The sequence below is a fragment of the Melanerpes formicivorus genome, unplaced genomic scaffold (assembly GCF_026170545.1).
Source record: "Melanerpes formicivorus ecotype bairdi unplaced genomic scaffold, bMelFor1.0.p_v2 SCAF_43, whole genome shotgun sequence".
NCBI classification, from domain to species: domain Eukaryota; kingdom Metazoa; phylum Chordata; class Aves; order Piciformes; family Picidae; genus Melanerpes; species Melanerpes formicivorus.
In genome coordinates this window covers 4,745,578-4,763,502 of record NW_027142395.1, presented here as the reverse complement: position 1 = coordinate 4,763,502, position 17,925 = coordinate 4,745,578, and the positions used below count along the sequence as shown (strand labels likewise).

Sequence of the window (17,925 nt, the reverse complement as noted above, 5' to 3'; positions counted from 1 at the left end):
CGCTCCCCTCCCTTGACACAGGGCCCGCTGCAGGGCAGTGCTGGTGCCCGTACCGCAGCCGCCACTCCGGCGCCACCTGGCGGAGGCGGCGCGGCTCGTCCGCCTAGTGCCAACGCCAACCGGCAGCGGGAGAGCAGCAAAGCAAGGCCTTGCGCACTGTCGTCCCGAGAACTTCCCGACCTCTCCAGCATCGACCTCGAGCCTTTCGACCCTGGCGGAAGCTGCCGCGCACCGGGGGTGGGGCGGGACCCTATCGTTTCTGACTCCGCCCTGCTTCGGTGCCCGCTTCCTGCGGCGCAACGTAGCAGTCGCTTCCTCCTCCTCCTCCTCCTCCTCCTCCTCCACGCGGTGCGTCGGGCGGCTCTGCTATGGCTACCCTGGCGGCCCTTTCAAACGCGGCAGCTGGCAGCAGGGGGTAACGTCGGGGGAAGCCTCCCGCTATCCCCAGGCTGAGCGGGCGGGCGAACGACGCAGGGCGGCCAGCTGCTTACGGGGCTGCGTCGTCTTCGGTGCATTCCGCACTGGGTAGTGTCGGCAAGCGAAGGGTTTCCTGTCGTCTCGATTGTTCGGGTAGAAATGAGCCATTTGCTTCCTGGGTCTCCGACTCTGCTGCCTGCTTCTCCTCCACCCCATGGGGAAGGGGTTGCTCGGGCTCTTGTTGTACGAAAGCCGCGAGCGACGGCCGAGCGCGACCCAGCAGCGCCCCGGGCGAGCCGGGCCACCCACCGGGCTAGGGCTGAAACGGGAAGGGTGTTTTAGTCTCGGCCTCCGCTGGTATACCTCTGTGCCCCCGCCTTCCATAGGGGCAGGGCGGGGTTTGTGTAGTGGCTTATTTATTCCCTTGGTTCTGCCAGGGAATCGATGCCCTTCCCAGGTACGAGGGGTGAAATTTAGCTCCATTAGCCCTTCCTCTTGGAAGCTGTTAACAGAGGAGAGGAAAGTAGGATGTCGTCTGGGGGAGAATAGGTCTGCGAAGTATAGAAAGTGTATTTTAAGCTTGATCACGTTTCGGGGCCTAAAAGCAGTGATTTGGATGGTAGTGAGTAACCGAGCAACAGTCTGTTTAATCTTGAGTCCCCTTTGTGCTTGCAAGACTCCAAAACGAGCGTTGTTGGTGTGATGAGCTCTGCTGTGGCTGTCATTGTGCAGAGCAAATGCATGTCTTCGATCTCCTTCGAAGAGTGAAGGCATCCCATCTAATTAAACTGAATAAGAGTGTTACCGGATGGCTAGTTCGGTAGATTGGTGAAAAGGTGTAGCTCCATGTAGTGTGTGGCAGTCTTTCTGAGTCAGAAGCAGTATCCTGTTTCTTTCAGAGAATATCTGTTTCGTAAGTGATTTAAGTAGTTCAAAAATGTATGGAAAGAGTTTATCCTGTTTCTTGTGTGCATCTCTACTGCTTCATTGACAGGATGTTGCATAATGCAGGTCCCCATAAGTGGGACTGCTAGTTACAGGAACAGGCTTGGAGGAGAGTGCTGTCTAGGGGCACAATCTTGGTTATTTGCCTTTTTGGAGGTACTGATGTAAGGTGTAGCAGTAGGTGGTACTTCTACTAGTCTTACGCCTTTTCCTTTATGATTAGCTTTGGGGACAGTTTTGCTGTTGTGTGTACCCTTTATGTCTCTCTTTCTGACTAATTTTTCAGTTAGCACTAGAGTCTTCTGATCTATGTTTATGACTCCTTTCTTAGGCCATCCTGACTGGCTTTGTGCACGAAAAGTTCTTGGAAATCTGCTGCACCAGTTTCTCTTAGTATCAGGTTCTGCAAGGTTTTAACCTCGAGAGGATTACAGTAAGTTGTATTTATATTTTGAAGTACAGTGTAGTTGTTATAGGTGATAAAAACCTTCTGGAGTGATAGAACAATTTCTCCCCAAGTCACTACCATTGGCATTTTCCCCTTTGCTGCTGGCAGTATATGTTCATACTTTGATTTCTTTTTAGCATGAAACGAAGATGTCTTAAAATGACAAGCAAAATCAAACCATTGAGAGCCTATGTGTAATAATTGAAGTGGACCATCCTTCTGCTACTAACAGTGGTCTGAAAGGCACTTGTCATGGGATTCATAGAGCATTTTATGTCCTGCCTCAGATGCTTGTTATAATAAACTGTTGTTTGCTTAGTACTTAACAATTTAAGAAAGTAAAATGCAAAATTCTATTATCCCCACTCTTTTATTCATGGTAGAAAAGCAGAGGCTCTAGAGGAAAGCTGCATAGAATTCTGTTCTGGAAAGGACACATTCATTTAGATAAACTGTGGGAGAGCTTTAGAAATGTCTATGTGCTTTTCTGCTGGAAAGCGTTTTTCTGCAGTTACTGATAAAAGTCAATTTCTAAATAGATGTGAGGTGGTGGTGGTGTGTGTATTGGTGTGGGTGGTGCCTTTTTCTTTTCTTTTCTTTTCTTTTTTTTTTTAATTCTGTCCCTTTAGGCAGAACAATCTCTTGTGAGTTGTAAGGTGCAGTAGACTGTTGATATTCCTATCTATATTGCTCTACTTATGAGGAATGTATGTGACTCGATGTAATCGTGGTACGAGTTTGAAATTTGCCGAAATTGCACTCATTCAATCATCCTGTGAAAGTATAACCTTTTCTATAACTCAGCTGTTAAATATAATTTGTTTTCTAAGAGCCCTGTGGAAGGTATCACAGTCTGCTAGAATTCCTGGAGTAATTTCTGTCTGTGAAAATTGTTGCTGTAATGGTGGAGCTACAAGATAGCCTTGTGCTAATGTGGGGATTTTTTTAGGGTTTTGGGAGAATGATTGGGGGAAAGAGGGATTTTAAATTTAATTACTTTTAAACTATTATTAAACTTTTCTTTCTGCAAGCAGTCACTTATGTGTTCCAGATTCACATATTAAGAAGTTTTACTTTTAATCCGTTGTATCTTTCCATGATTAGGAAGGGTGAACAGTGTATGGAATGCTCTTCAACATTTTAAAGCCCCAATCTACATATGTTCTACATGCAGTCTAGAACTCCTTTTTGGGGAGAGAGACCAAAGGAATGATTACTTCCTTGCTGTATGCTTTGTGCATGCTCATATTAAGATCCTGTACAGAAAAGTTTATTCTTGTTTATTCCTGGTGTAGCTCAACACCAAGCTACATAAGCTTTATTTTAGTGAGTAGCTGACAGGCAGGGAGAAGTGTGCTATTTACAACGATCAGGATAGCTCTTATGCATTGAGGTCAGCATTAGAAGCAGAGAAGTGGTGGGAACAAAAGAACTGGCAACAAAACTGGTGCCACACTATTTGGAGAGTAGACCTGGGAGGTATATTTACAGCAGCAAAGACTGAAATAACTCAACTTTTCCTCACTGGACAACGTAAGAACTCCACAAAATCTTTCTTTTTTAAGTGGAAGTATTTCTGAGAAACACAAACATTTTGGGTTTTGTGGACAAGCAAGTCTTTAGTGATTACAGAGTGTGTGAAGTGAAGAGAATTTGGATGTTTCACTCAATGATGTTTCATCTTGCCTGCTGTCATTTGGGAGAGGGATGACCAGAAGAGTTCTGATTCCCTTGAACAAGGGGTTAATTGTGGTTGAGTGTTAAGGTTTCAGCCTGTTGCAGAGAAGTGAAAGATCATATGTGGATAGAACTGAAAGGAAATTGGAATTGAGAGCTTAAGTATGTGGTCGTGGTCAAAGTTTCCTGAGTCTAGCTCATGTTGCCTGGCCATGGAAGTAAAATATTGTTGTCCTCTGTGAACAACAGATCTTTATAATCACCTTGCCAACATGTTTAAAAATTGAGGCATTTTCTGACAACATCAATGAAATTTTAAAAAAAGTGTTAGTAAATGTTGGAATAGAGCTTGTAGGAATTCAATATGCCGATTGGCAAGCCAGTGAAATCCTGCACAGGATGGCTGGATAACTTGAGCACATCACTAGGCACTGTGTGTTTACTTCCTTCAGGTGATAAGCACAGGAGATGCCAAGCAGTGTGAACGCTTGCCATTGAGGTACAGCAGCACTGAACACAGATGCAGGAAGGGAAAAATGTTTGCTCTAACCTGCCTCTAGTATAAATTGGTTACTCTTAATTTTCTCTCTTCTACAGCTATGGGACTTTTCTGGATTCAGGAAGGGGACACAGATCTATGCCAGTGATAGGTTAATTTCTTAGGGTAAAATCCAAGCCTCACTTTGAGTATGGTTACCTGAGGGCAACAGAGAAGGAAGAGCCTGTCTAGAAAATGCAACAGGAGACAGGTGGCCAGATTAAGGCTGTATTGATCACGGCATGCTGTAGGAGGATGAGTAAAGCTCTTCTAAGCTCCGTGAACACTTGAGGCATGAGATGTAGGGGGACCATATCCCAGTAGGAGCAGAGAACAGGGTAATCAATGGCTTCTTTGCCTTGTCAGCAGTGTGCCCTTGCGGCCAAGAAGGGCTGGGGCTTTTTAGTCTGGAGAAGAGAAGACTGAGAGGGGATTTAATAAATGTTTATAAATATATGAGGGCTGGGTGTCAAGAGGTAAGGGACAGGCTCTTCTCAGTTGCACCCTGTGATAGGACAAGGGTCAGTGGATATAACTACAGCACAGGAGGTTCCACCTCAACCTGAGGAGGAAATTCACTGTAAGGGTCACTGAGTACTGGAACAGGCACCCAGAAGAGGTTGTGAATTTCCTTTCAAGACCTGTCTGGATGCATTTCCTGTGTGACCTGTGCTGGATTATATGGTTATGTGGTCCTGCTCTGGCAGAGGGGTTGGACTTGATGATCTCTGGAGGTCTCTTCCAGTCCCTAATATCCTGTGATCCTGTCACTTAGTCAGTGCAGTCAACATTGTAGATGCTCCATGTGGAGTATAACCATTTGCCTGTTTCTTCAGTTTTCCTACCTCACTTCAGGTACTGTCTAAGCTATTAAAAAAAACTGTAAGAGTTATTCATCATCATCAATGGCATTCAGCCTTGTTGCTTTTTCATCCTCTTCCTTGCCTCCCCCTGCATTGAATCATTGAAGGACTGTTTTTCTTAGTCATTAACTGTAGGTGTTAGCACACCCTAGCACAGGCAGCTCCAGAGGAAAAATTAGCAGACAGCTGTCTGGCAGTTTGGAGTTAAATAAGGAGTACTTTGTGGATTTTAATGAAAAATTAATTCCTTATAAACAAAAAAACCTGAGATTCTTTTTCTGGACTTGATCTTGGAGGTCCTTTCCAGCCTGCATCAGAGGTCTTGGTGGTTGAAATCAATGATCTTAGAGGTCTTTTCCAGCCCAAACAATTCTGTGATTCTAAGTATGAGGTACTATTAGTTCGTTGTATGCATCATTAGAAGAGGGGGTCGTTACAGCTTGGCCTGACCTCACAGGGAAATAGGACTTTTTTTTTTGTCTTTTTTTTTCTGATACCCATGTTTGATATTCATCTTACTGTGCTTTTTGGTATAGGCCTTTCACTTAGAGCTGTAGAACTGTTATGCCTTCTGACCCATGGCTTGTGTGTTCACTGAGAGTTACTCTGAAGTTTTGTACTTTAAATTCACATCTCACCTTAGATCAAATTGACATTAAGCACAGGTAAAAAAGCTTTAGGAACAAAGTTATCACTTTTCATGAAAATTCAGTAGATTAATGATATAACTGAAGTTGGAGTTTATGTATTTGATGCCAGTCCTGACTTGCCGTGTGCTTGTAAGAACTGGAAAAATATTGATGAGTCAAACAGAGAACAAATTCTGTGCTGCTCTTATCTTTGATCTTCTTGAGCCAGTGTGTTTGATACTACTCCAGCTTTCTGAGGGACAAAAAACACTGATTTTTTTTAAGTGGAAAATGCAAGAAGTCAAAAGAGAGGAAAAAAATACAAACATTGAAGTGTTCAATGATTCTTTACCTTATCATGTATAATTTTCCATTCTGTATCATGCTTTCCCATGCCATCTTCATATTTGCCATATTGTAATCCCACTTCATTCAGTGCATTGTATGACGACAAGTAGACTCAGACTAAGGATACAGAAGCAAATATTAATCCGTTTAAGATTGAACACATCTAAGTGCCAGGTTCTACACATTGGCCACAACAACCCCAGGCAGTGCTACAGGCTGGGATCAGAGTGGCTGGAGAGCAGCCAGGCAGAAAGGGACCTGGGGGTACTGGTTGACAGTAGGCTAAACATGAGCCAGCAGTGTGCCCAGGTGGCCAAGAAGGCCAATGGCATCCTGGTCTGGATAAGGAATAGTGTGGCCAGCAGGAGCAGGGAAGTCATTGTGCCGCTGGACTCAGCACTGGTTAGGCCACACCTTGAGTTCTGTGTCCAGTTCTGGGCTCCTCAGCTTAGGAAAGATGTTGAGTTGCTGGAAGGTGTCCAGAGAAGGGCAACAAAGCCGGGGAGGGGTCTGGAGCACCAGCCTGTGTGGAGAAGCTGAGGGAGCTGGGGTTGCTTAGCCTGGAGAAGAGGAGGCTCAGGGGAGACCTTCTTGCTCTCTACACCTGCCTGAAGGGAGGTTGTATCCAGGTGGGGGTTGGTCTCTTCTCCCAGCAACCAGCACCAGAACAAGAAGACACAGTGTGAATCTGTGGCAGGGGAAATTTAGGCTGGAGGTGAGGAAGAAGTTCTTCCCAGAAAGAGAGATTGACCATTGGAATGTGCTGCCCATGGACATGGTGGAGTCACTATCCCTGGAGGTGTTTAAGAAGAGACTGGCTGAGGCACTTGGTGCTATGGTTTAGTTGATTAGATGGTGTTGGATGATAGGTTGGACTTGATGAAGGTCTTCTCCAACCTGGTTAATTCTATATATTCTGTTCATGAAGAATGTGAAAAATGCCTGGTTTCTTAAACCAAGTTGCTCCTCTGTTCTTACTGTGATACAAAGATCATTCACCAATGTTGGATGTCTGGAAGTACGACTAGCTTTATAGAGTAAGTTTTACCATTATCTTATTTAATGTAACAATTCAAATGTTGAGATACTTTGAGACCCTGCCCATGGTCACTGGAGGTGAGAGGGAAATACTAGCAGAAGACTGACCTTCCAGAAGAGGCTTTCTGTGTACCTGTGTTTTGGGTAAGCCTGCAGACTGTCATGGTGATACCCTGCATGTTCAGAACTGGCAGGTAAGTTTAGGTAGCTGTGCTATGTAGGAGGAATTCAGATTGCAAGTGAAAAGAACATGTATGTTCTTTTCCTTGCTATGGTTCAGTGGGTACCTATGAAGAAGCTGGTTATAGTGATCACTGCCTTCCAGATTTTCCTGCAATACCCACTTAGTTGAATTAGCTGAAGAAGCATGACTGATAATATTGTAAGCTAAACAGTTTGAAAACAGAGAACCGTGGAACTTAACCAAGTGAAAAATGTCACAGTGCCTGCAAAGAAATTGATCAGAGATGTTACCTAATTCTGGAAATTTTCATGCCTCTGAGGTAATGGGATTAATTAAGAGCTATGATAATGACTATTGAAGTATAAAGAGCAAAGGAAAATGGGAAGCAAAGTGGCTGGTTAAAGCTGCAGGTGTCTCAGAGCTGACAGTGAAATGTTACCAGGGAAGATATTAAGATGTGTGGGTTTTTATATTCTGTGGAGATTTCTGTGTTCCTGTGGTAGATACTTGTTCTAACTCGTCACATAATGGGATTTCAGTCAGTGGAACAGCACAGAAATGACGACCCATTACTGACCATGATGATTGCTACAAAAAGTTCTTTTTCCAAGCTTTGTGATGCAAGTACATAAGAAGTTGGTGCTATTTCATAGAATCATAGAATTGTTAGGATTGGAAGGGACCTCAAGTTCCAATCCCCCTGCCATGGGCAGGGACACCTCACACTAGATCAGGTTGCTCAGAGTCACATCCAGCCTGGCCTTCAAAACCTCCAGGGATGAGGCTTCTACCACCTCCCTGGACAACCTGTGCCAGTCTCTCACCACCCTCATGGGGAAGAACTTCTTCCTAACATCCAATCTGAATCTACCCATTTCTAGTTTTGTTCCATTCCCCCTAGTCCTATCACTATCTGACACTCTTAAAAAGTCCCTCCCCAGCTTTCTTGTAGGGCCCTTCAGAAACTGGAAGGCCATAATTAGGTCTCCTGAGAGCCTTCTCTTCTCCAGACTGAATAACCATAACTCCCTCAGTCTGTCCTCATAGGAGAGGTGCTCCAGCCCTCTGCTCATCCTCATGGTCCTTCTCTGGACATGCTTCAGCACCTCCAGATCCTTCCTGTAATAGGGGCTTCAGAACTGGATGCAGTACTCCAGGTGGGGTCACACCAGAGTGGAGTAGAGGGAGAGAATCACCTCCTTTGGCCTGCTGGCTCTGCTTCTATTGATGCGGCCCAGGATGTGATTGGCTTTCTGGGCTGCAGGTGCCCACTGAAGTTTGCCATTAGTATGGAAAGCCTGCAGTGAGCACTAGTGGCTCATGTTGAGCTTCTCATCCACCAGTACCCCCAGGTCCTTTTCTTCAGGGCTGCTTTCAAGCCAGTCGCTGCCCAGCCTGTGGACCTCAGTAGTCCTTCCACTGTGGTGCTGAAAATTCTGGATGAAAATGGACAACCTTCTTGTAGTCCTATTCATATCAAAACCATCGGAGAACTTGCTTTACTAGATCTTTATTTTTCATTGCTTCTTTGGCTGTTGGAGGAAAGATGGTGTAAGATGTAAGTGATACCCAATCACATGTCTGAGAACCAGTATTCTTTTTGCTAGGGTATTTTTACATGCAAGCCAAATAGTTACCTTTGTTTCAAGAGAAAAATAATTTGAGAGGCTCTAGTGCTGGTTTGCTGGTTTGTCTGTTTGTTCTGTTGAAAAGATCATTGAACGTGCGCTGCTGTGGCTTGAATTCTTGGATACTAAAAAATCCAAACTTTCTCTAGAGGAAATCTTTGTGATTGGTGAAGACATTATGAGGGCATACTTTGCAGTGAGTTAAAAGGCTGAATAAGAATAAAGCTTCAACCAAATGTTCTATTTCTCTTTTCTCACTTGTGTCATCAGATGTCATCTCTACCAAGGAGGGTGAAATCTGAATCCAAAGCCCTTACATCAGAAGACTATGAACTGCCTTCATTTCTTAATTCGTAAGAATACTTTTGGTTTTCCTTATTTTTTTTAAGTGTATGCTAAGCATGAGGTCAATTGAAAAGTTTCAATGAGCAGAACTTGTAATCAATTCTAAATACAAATCACTTCTTCATCTTCACAGTGAAGATAGGGTAAAACTGAATTGCCAGTTGTCCAAAGAGGATCAGATGTGTACACGTCCCAGTGACCTACGTCAGGAAAGCTTAGTGATGTGTTCCGACTATTAGCTCTGCACCAGGCCAAAAGGCCTGTATTTGTTGAGGCTGCTGACCTTTCTGTTAACTTTTCTGTTTGTGTCCTTTCATGTCAGAAAACACTCAGACCAGTTTGGTTGGTTGGTTAGTTGTTGTTTTTTTATATTTTTTAATTTTTTTTTTTAATTCTTCTAATAAGCAATGTTGTTTACTCATTTGTTTTTCAGGAGCTCTGAGTCAGAGGAGGAAGAGGAGGAGTGGGAGCCAAAAAGCAAAATGGCCAAGAGACCTCGGTTGCCAAAGAAAAATGAGGCAAAACCTAAAAAAGTTGCTGCTTCACGGTCAGCTGTGGCCCGGAAGAAGGTAAAGAAGGTAGCAATAAAAGAGGAAATGGTGAGTATCTGTAAGCAAGAGACATTCTATTACTATGGCTGACAAATTACATGAGCAGAAGTTTTCCATCTGTGGTGTGCTCAGTTGCCTGAGTCTGATCAGCTCATCTGATTCCACTGTTACTATGTATATTCAGTATATTTGATAAATGTTGCTTTCTTAGGTATTTAAGTGTCCCAGATGTAAGGACCCTCCTTTGAAATTTTGGCCTTGTTGTAATGGGGCATGGGTTTCCCTGGAGATATCTTTCAACAACAAAGATAAATAAGTGTCTCTGTTCTTTCTATAATGAAAACTAAATACTCTAGTATCTGTGGTTTCTGTGTTTCACCCATGTCTTACACCTTTCACCATATGGGTACCATGACAAAAAGGCCTGCACTTACGTTTCCTTGCATGGCTGTTGAACCCAGTAACTGCAGTTTTATGCTGATGAATATAAGGTGTATCAGAAGTTACTTAACTTCTGTCAAAGATTAGTAGCAGAGGTCAGGTCATGAGAGGAGCCAGTCCTTATGTCTTCTGAAGATACCTGGAGAAATCCAGGAAAAAAAGAGGTGGCTTACCCAAGGTTATCTTGCCAGACCAAATCTCCCTTCCAGTTGGTGGGCAGCACCTAACACCTCATTAGAAGAGTGCTTCCCTGCCCTGTTGTTTTTTTCTTGAATGAAGGCAAGGACTGTAGGTTAATATTATTATTATTATTATTATTATTATTATTATTATTATTATTATTATTATTATTATTATTATTAATATAGGTATATTAATGGGAAGAAGAAGACTAGGGAAGGTGTGGGCCCCCTCAGAAAGGAAAATGGTGACATGGTCACATGTGATGAGGAAAAGGCTGAGGTACTTAATAACTTCTTTACCTCAGTCTTCACTGCAAGGGCCTCTAGCCACACTCCTGATGTTATGGAAGTCAAAGCCAGGGACGGGGAGGAAGAACTGCTCATTGTAAGTGCAGATCAGGTTCGTGATCATCTGAAGAACCTGAAAGTGTTCAAGTCCATGGGACCCGACGGGTTACACCCACGGGTACTGAGAGAACTGGCAGATGAGGTTGCTAAACCCCTCTCTATTATATTTCAAAAGTCCTGGCAGTCTGGTGAAGTCCCCACAGACTGGAAAAGGGGAAACATTGCCCCCATCTTCAAAAAGGGCAAGAAGGAGGAACCAGGGAACTACAGGCCAGTCAGTCTCACCTCTGTGCCTGGAAAGATCATGGAGCAGATCCTCCTGGAGTCACTACTCGCTCAAAAGAATAGTGAAGAGGTGATTGGGAACAGTCAGCATGGCTTTGCCAAGGGCAAATCCTGCCTGACCAACCTGGTGGCCTTCTATGAGCAGGTGACAAAATTAATAGACGAGGGGCGAGCAACTGATGTCGTTTACCTGGACCTGAGCAAAGCCTTCGACACTGTCCCACACCACATCCTGGTCTCCAAACTGGTGACACATGCGTTTGATTGGTGGACCACTAGATGGATAAGGAACTGGCTTGATGGCCGCACCCAAAGAGTGGCTGTCAATGGCTCCATGTCCCAGTGGAGGCCAGTGACAAGTGGAGTCCCTCAGGGATCAGTCCTGGGACCTGTCTTATTCAACATCTTTGTGGGGGACATGGACAGTGGCATTGAGTGCACCCTCAGCAAGTTTGCTGATGACACCAAGCTGTGTGGTGCAGCAGACACGCTGGAGGGAAGGGAGGCCATCCAGAGGGACCTTGACAGGCTGGAGAGGTGGGCACAGGCCAACCTCATGAAGTTCAATAAGAGCAAGTGCAGGGTCCTGCATCTGGGTCGAGGCAATCCCAGGCACAAATACAGGCGGGGCAGTGACTGGCTGGAGGGTAGCCCTGAGGAGAGAGACTTGGGGGTGCTGGTGGACAAAAAGCTCAACATGAGCTCTCAGTGTGCACTTGCAGCCCGCAAAGCCAATCAGATCCTGGGCTGCATCAGGAGAAGTGTGGCTAGCAGGTCGAGGGAGGTGATCCTCCCCCTCTACTCAGCCCTGGTGAGACCCCACCTGGAGTACTGTGTCCAGTTCTGGAGCCCCTATTACAAGAGGGATGTGGAGGTGCTGGAACGTGTCCAGAGAAGGGCCACAAGGATGATCAGAGGGCTGGAGCACCTCTCCTATGAGGACAGACTGAAGGAGTTGGGGCTGTACAGTCTGCAGAAGAGAAGGCTCCGAGGAGACCTAATTGTCGCCTTCCAGTATCTGAAGGGGGCCTACAGGAAGGCTGGGGAAGGACTTCTCAGGATATCAGGTAGTGATAGGACTAGGGGGAATGGAATGAAGCTGGAGGTGGGGAGATTCAGGCTAGATGTGAGGAGGAGGTTCTTCACCATGAGAGTGGTGAAACCCTGGAATGGGTTGTCCAGGGAGGTGGTCGAGGCCCCGTCCCTGGGGGTGTTTAAGAGCAGGCTGGATGAGGCTCTGTCCAGCCTGATCTAGTGTGGGGTGTCCCTGCCCATGGCAGGGGGGTTGGAACTAGATGATCCTTGTGGTCCCTTCCAACCCTGAATGAAACTATGAAACTATGAAACTAATATCTTCTGAAGGAGAGCCCCACTCAAGTCTTTCCAGGATGATTTTATTTGCTCTTTTAAAGGTCAGTTCTGCTAGATGTGCTTGTATCTTCTCTTCTACACAACATGTATTTCAGGTTACTTAATTTCTGGCTTGACATTTCCCTGCCAGGCAGAGGTATAATTTGGGAAAATGGCGTCTAATATTAAGCCTTCCTGGGTTTTAACTGAAATGTTGAATTGGTTTGTGACAGTGGTTTCAATGCTTTTTTGGCAGGGTGTGTCCTTGCCTATTGCTCCTGCAGAAGATACTGGAATGCAACTCCTAAAACCTAAGGAAGAAGATAAAGGCTCTAAACCAAAAGCCTTAAACCAAAAGCTGGAAGTGCCTGTAAAAATGGAAGTAAATTCAATCCAAGGGAAGAATTCTGAGAGGGATGAAAAACCTTCAACAAGTGTTCCTGTAGTGGGAAGTCAAGTGAAACATGAGAAATCTGAGAAAGATTTTGCATTTGATGAGCCACCGTTTAAGAAGATAAAGTTGACTACATGTCCTGGAGGAAAGCCAGCTAAAAATCTAGGAGGCAGCAAAGTAAAAGAAGAATTTGAAATGAACTGGGATATTGTACAGGTATGAGATTTTTTTTTTAATTGTCTGAGGTATTGATGAAACCACTTCCTATGTAATTAGCACTTTGAATCTTAACATACAATTTCAGTCTGCTTGACATTAGTTGGAGTGTCAGAGCATCATTGTGCTGTTGTCATTTAACCTCAGCTTAAGTTGTCATAATACATATAACTGTTGGTTGGTAACTGTTAAAACTTTAATCTTTAACATTATTCTAATATCTGTGACTTAAACAGTCCTTAGTACTGACCTTGCGTCTAACAGTTTGCACATTTCCCCTGTGTCAGCAAAAGGTTTTTTTGTAGATGCAGTCAACCGAATCCCCTGCAGAAAGGGATGCTGAGAGATTTGGGATGTCTCTGTGCAGGGTTTCAGAATTTAAGACTTAGCACAGAGCATTGTGTTGTAGAGACTCACTTTAGAGTGTATATCAATGTACAGTACTGTCAAGGGGAGATTGTGTTCTTGGAACAGCAGTAACATCAAGGGAGATGTCGTCTTTGTTTGTGTAGGAGGTTACTTTGAAGCTATTCGGGTGAAGACAGTTTTAGGATAGCTCCTGTTCTGGGAAGTCTGTGTGTTGTTATGGAATATTTTACTAGAAACAGAATGGGAATAGTTTGGATACATTCTATTCATCATCTTTAGCACTACCTGTTTAAGAAAGGTGAAAAATTTTGTTTCTGAGTCTTCTAAAATATTCCTGGAACTCCAGATGTAGAATTTGGTCTGTGTATCGATACTCTAAAATCAGTGAATATGATTGTGTAGGAGTTGATATGTTTTTAGGCTTCTGAATAAAACTTTCCAAATGCTTTTATGTCAGCCACTATGGTGCTTACATAGTTTGTTCTGGATTCCATATTGGATGCTGTATCTTTAGAAAGGCCAAATGGTACAAAATTGTGGTTAACTTAACGAGGCTTGATTCATCTTCAAACCTTTAGTAATACATGATAGTATCAAGTTATTTCTAGAGCGTTAGTTGCATCAGCTCAGGATTTGTTTTCTTTAACTGTTAGGTATGTCAGTGTTACTTTAGGAAAAAATAAAGCTCTAGGTGTTCTGAGTTGTAATGTGCAAGTCTTGTTGATAATTGTTGTTTTGTTTGCTTGTGTCTTGTTTGTTTGTGGGTGTTTTTGTTTGGAGTATGGGGGCGTGGTGGTGTGTGTTTGTGTTCCCAAAAGGCACTCTGTCTAGGATTATTTTTTTTTTTCTTTTCTGTAGTTCAGGTTTCTGGAAACATGGGTAACTGCATGTCTTTCTGAAGTACAAGGTGTGGGGCCTGGATTCACGGGCAAGCCTGGCATCCAGATATAGGAAGGAAAGTAGTCCCAGCTGGCCCACATAATATCCTGGCAGTGGTTTTTAACTTTGAGTGGGAGACTGTTTAAAGCGATCGTATCATCTCTCTCATGTGTTGTTGGGTTGCTTGTTTCTTTCCTGACAGGCCTTGTCAGAAATAACAAATGTCGAACCGTGGGTATGTGCAAACTTAATACGTCTCTTTCAAGAAGAAAACACAATTCCTTTTATTGCTCGGTACCGCAAAGAGCTCATCAATAACCTGGAGGCCGATGCCTTGCGAGAAGTGCAACAGGTGTTAGAAGAGCTGCGGTAAGTAAGTTAAGTCCCGGGAGAGAAATAACTACCAGCTGTTGCTTCTGTCTCTTGTTTTGACACTTGGGACACACTACAATTGTAAAGGAGCTGACCAAACCCAAAATTTAAAACTAAGGTAATTATGCTTGTCACCTGTCTGCGTTCCTGCAGGATTTTTTTTACTCTAAATAACAAGAAATCAGGCATTATTAATTGTCAAAGAAAAAGTCTTCATTCATCTGCAGTTTTCTAAAACTGCAGAGGAAAGAACTCATACTAAAAGTGTAGTTTATGGGCCCTGGAGATATGTAGCCTGATGAGATGTAAGCTGCACCCTCACGAAATACTCACTAATCATAGAATCAATAAGGTTGGAAAAGACCTCGGAGATCATCAAGTTCAACCTATCACTCAACACCTCATGACTAACTAAACTAAACTCCAAGTGCCACATCCAGTCCTTTTTTGAACACCTCCAGGGACAGTGTGGTAACTCCACCACCTCCCTGGGCAGCACATTCCAATGGCAAATCGCTCTTTCTGGGAAGAACTTTCTCCTCACCTCCAGCCTAAACTTCCCCTGGCACAGGTTGAGACTGTCCTCTTGTTCTGGTGCTGGTTGCCTGGGAGAAGAGACCAACCCCCACCTGGATACAACCTCCTTTCAGGTAGTTGTAGTGAGCAATAAGGTCACCCCTGAGTCTCTTCTTCTCCAGGCTAAGCAACCCCAGCTCCCTCAGCCTCTCCTCACAGCGCTGTGCTCGAGGCTTCTCCCCAGCTTTGTTGCCCTTCTCTGGACACCTTCAAGTGTCTCAATGTCCTTCTTAAATTGAGGAGCCCAGAACTGAACACAGGACTCAAGGTGTGGCCTAACCAGTGCATCCAGGGGCAGAATGACTTCCCTGCTCCTGCTGGCCACCCTATTCCTGATCCAGACCAGGATGCCATTGGCCTTCTTGGTCACCTGGGCACACTGCTGGCTCCCTTGGCAGGAAGCAGCAAAGCCTGTATTGAAGTGCACTACTTGAGGTTGCAGTATGTCACTATCCCGGACCATTGTAGCAAAGAAATGATCAGCGAAGGCTGCCGCAGTGGCTTATGAGACTGCTTTCATTCCTACTTGCTTTTGGGTGGTAATACGTGATGGTGCAGGAACTGACATGCCAGCTGTTCTGTCAACACAGTGTGTTCCTTCTTGTACTCCCATTATCCCCTAGCAAGAGATTCTTTCCAAAGAGGGAAGGTGACCTGAGAGTTTATGTCCAAACAAGGGACTTAAATCCTAACAATATAACTTTGCTGCTTGCAGTAGCACATGAGTGTCTTCCTGGCGTTCTAAGAGTTTAAAATCTGGTACCTTGTACTTGATGCAGCAGTACTGTCTTGATATGAATTACAGCTGTAAGTGCTTGTCACCATATATTTAATTTGGGGTTTTTATACTTGGTTTCCAGGTCAGTAATGCAAAAATGTATATAGCAGTAGCAGAATAGAATTAACCATGTTGGAAAAGACCTTTGAGATCGAGTGCAACCTATCACCCAACACCATCTAATCAACTAAACCATGGCACCAAGTACCTCATTCAGGCTCTTCTTAAACACCTCCAGTGATGGTCACTCTATCACCTCCCCGGGCAGCACGTTCCAATGGCCAACCTCTCTTTCTGTGAAGAATTTCTTCCTAACGTTCAGCTTAAACCTCCCCTGGTGCAGCTTGAGACTGTGTCCTCTTGTTCTGGTCCTGGTTGCCTGGGAGAAGAGACCAACCCCCACCTGGCTACAACCTCCTTTCAGGTAGTTGTAGACAGCAATAAAGTCTCCCCTGAGCCTCCTTTTCTCCAGGCTAAGCAACCCCAGCTCCCTTAGTATTATTGTTTTCTGAAAGCTACCATAAGACATGTTGATGCAGTTTTGAACTGACTAGAGTAATAGTCAGAAAATAATGTGGATGATTAGAGTTGTTTTGTTGAGCATTAGCATGAGATACAGCCTTCAGGGGTTTCAGAGAGCTTCCGCAGTGTAAAAACCAAGGCCATAATCAGTAGCCTTTTTAATCTGCTGTGAAATGTGATTGTTAGTATCAATCTCTTCCTTTTTAGTACTGTTGAAAAAAAGACACATGCAATGATAGAGAAGTTGAAGAAAGAAGGGAAATTATCTGGATGCCTTACAACAGCATTATTAAATTGCAGAACTTTGGAAGAGTTAGAGCATGTGGTAAGTACACTAGTATTTTTTTTCAGCTTGTCCTTAGTTTAAATGTAATCTTGCTCACTGCATAATGCAAAGTACATAGAATGACTTGAAATATTTCCTTGCATTTTAGTAACTCTGGTTTTTTCCTTTTAAGTCTGCACCTTATAAAACTGGGAGTAAAGGCACCAAAGCCCAGAGGGCCAAGCAGCTGGGATTAGAACCTGCTGCTCTCTCCCTCCTGCAGAATCCTATGGAACTCAATCTCTTTTCTTACATTAGACCCAATACCAAAGGTAAGTGCTCTGCTTCTATAAGCAGTAATGTCCTAAATGTCTGAAAATATTTTAAAATGGTAATTACTTTATTTATTCCCATGTTGCTGGAACTTATGCAACTGTTCTGAATGCAACAGTTCTCTTAGCAATGTGTAGTAAGAGTTTGGTTAAAGCCATGAAGCTTCACCCTTTTCCCCCCTTTTTTTTTGTAAATAGTAATAATTCTGTTACAAAAGAGACATTTGAGATGTTAGAGTTGACATCTTTATTTACTGCTGAGAGTGGGAACTGCACTGCACCCCTGAGACCTCTCTGTGGTTCTGCTTTGATTACTGAAGATTCACTGCTGATTGTACAGGGGGCTTATGCTTGTAGTCTGTACCGAAGTAAATATTGCCCATCAAAGCACATCTTAGTAAGAACTGTCCTTGGCAATTGGGACTGAGTGGGAGAGTTTTTATTACTGAATGACAGTAGGAATGGAGAAGATGTATTCTCTGAAATTTGAGTGGGAGCCTTAACAATGTGTTTGTCACATATAGACTGCAGGGTTGTGTTTCTTTGTGAGTGCAGTTGTAGGTGAATCTGTAGGGGGCAATCTCTGACAATAAAATACAAAGATTGCTGCAACCTTCTGTATGGTGCTAAGAGAGAGACATACTTTTCTTCTTCCCTGCTACATTTACTTTTTAAATTTAACCTAAAGGCACTGAACCTTCTTACCGGAGCTGATTTACTCCTCCCACATCAGCTGTTCTTTATTTAAATATTTTTACAAGATGGCCCTAATTTGGTATTGAAAATCAGTTACCAAATATTCTGATTAATTATAGCATTTTTAGCATGTCATTACTTTATACTGCCATATATTGCCACCACGTATCTGGCTATTCTGGCAGAGTCAAAACAGCCAAAGGAAAACATTCACAGGGAAAGTTCAAATGAATTATTTAGGGTGCATTTAGAAGGAAGTGCTATTTGTTGCAGGACGAATATTTCACTTTTTGAGAATTGGTACACCTG

At 43.7% G+C, this 17,925-nt stretch overlaps 1 protein-coding gene across 6 annotated transcripts in view; it reads left to right on the top strand.

Moving 5' to 3' along the window:
* The first annotated feature begins 290 nt into the window (after positions 1-290).
* SRBD1 (S1 RNA binding domain 1) overlaps positions 291-17,925 on the top strand; it is a 157,397-nt gene continuing 139,762 nt past the window's right edge. For 3 of the 6 annotated variants that reach the window (XM_068158883.1, XM_068158882.1, XM_068158881.1), the window contains exons 1-7: positions 1,706-1,795; positions 8,986-9,068; positions 9,494-9,659; positions 12,474-12,827; positions 14,278-14,444; positions 16,531-16,648; positions 16,782-16,920. In XM_068158883.1, the coding sequence (XP_068014984.1) occupies positions 8,986-9,068; positions 9,494-9,659; positions 12,474-12,827; positions 14,278-14,444; positions 16,531-16,648; positions 16,782-16,920 (1,027 nt within the window). In that variant the 5' untranslated portion in view covers positions 1,706-1,795. Of the gene's footprint in view, positions 349-1,703; positions 1,796-6,777; positions 6,903-8,985; positions 9,069-9,493; positions 9,660-12,473; positions 12,828-14,277; positions 14,445-16,530; positions 16,649-16,781; positions 16,921-17,925 lie in introns of those variants that run through there. The other 3 variants (XM_068158879.1, XM_068158877.1, XM_068158880.1) reach the window with 3 other exon arrangements.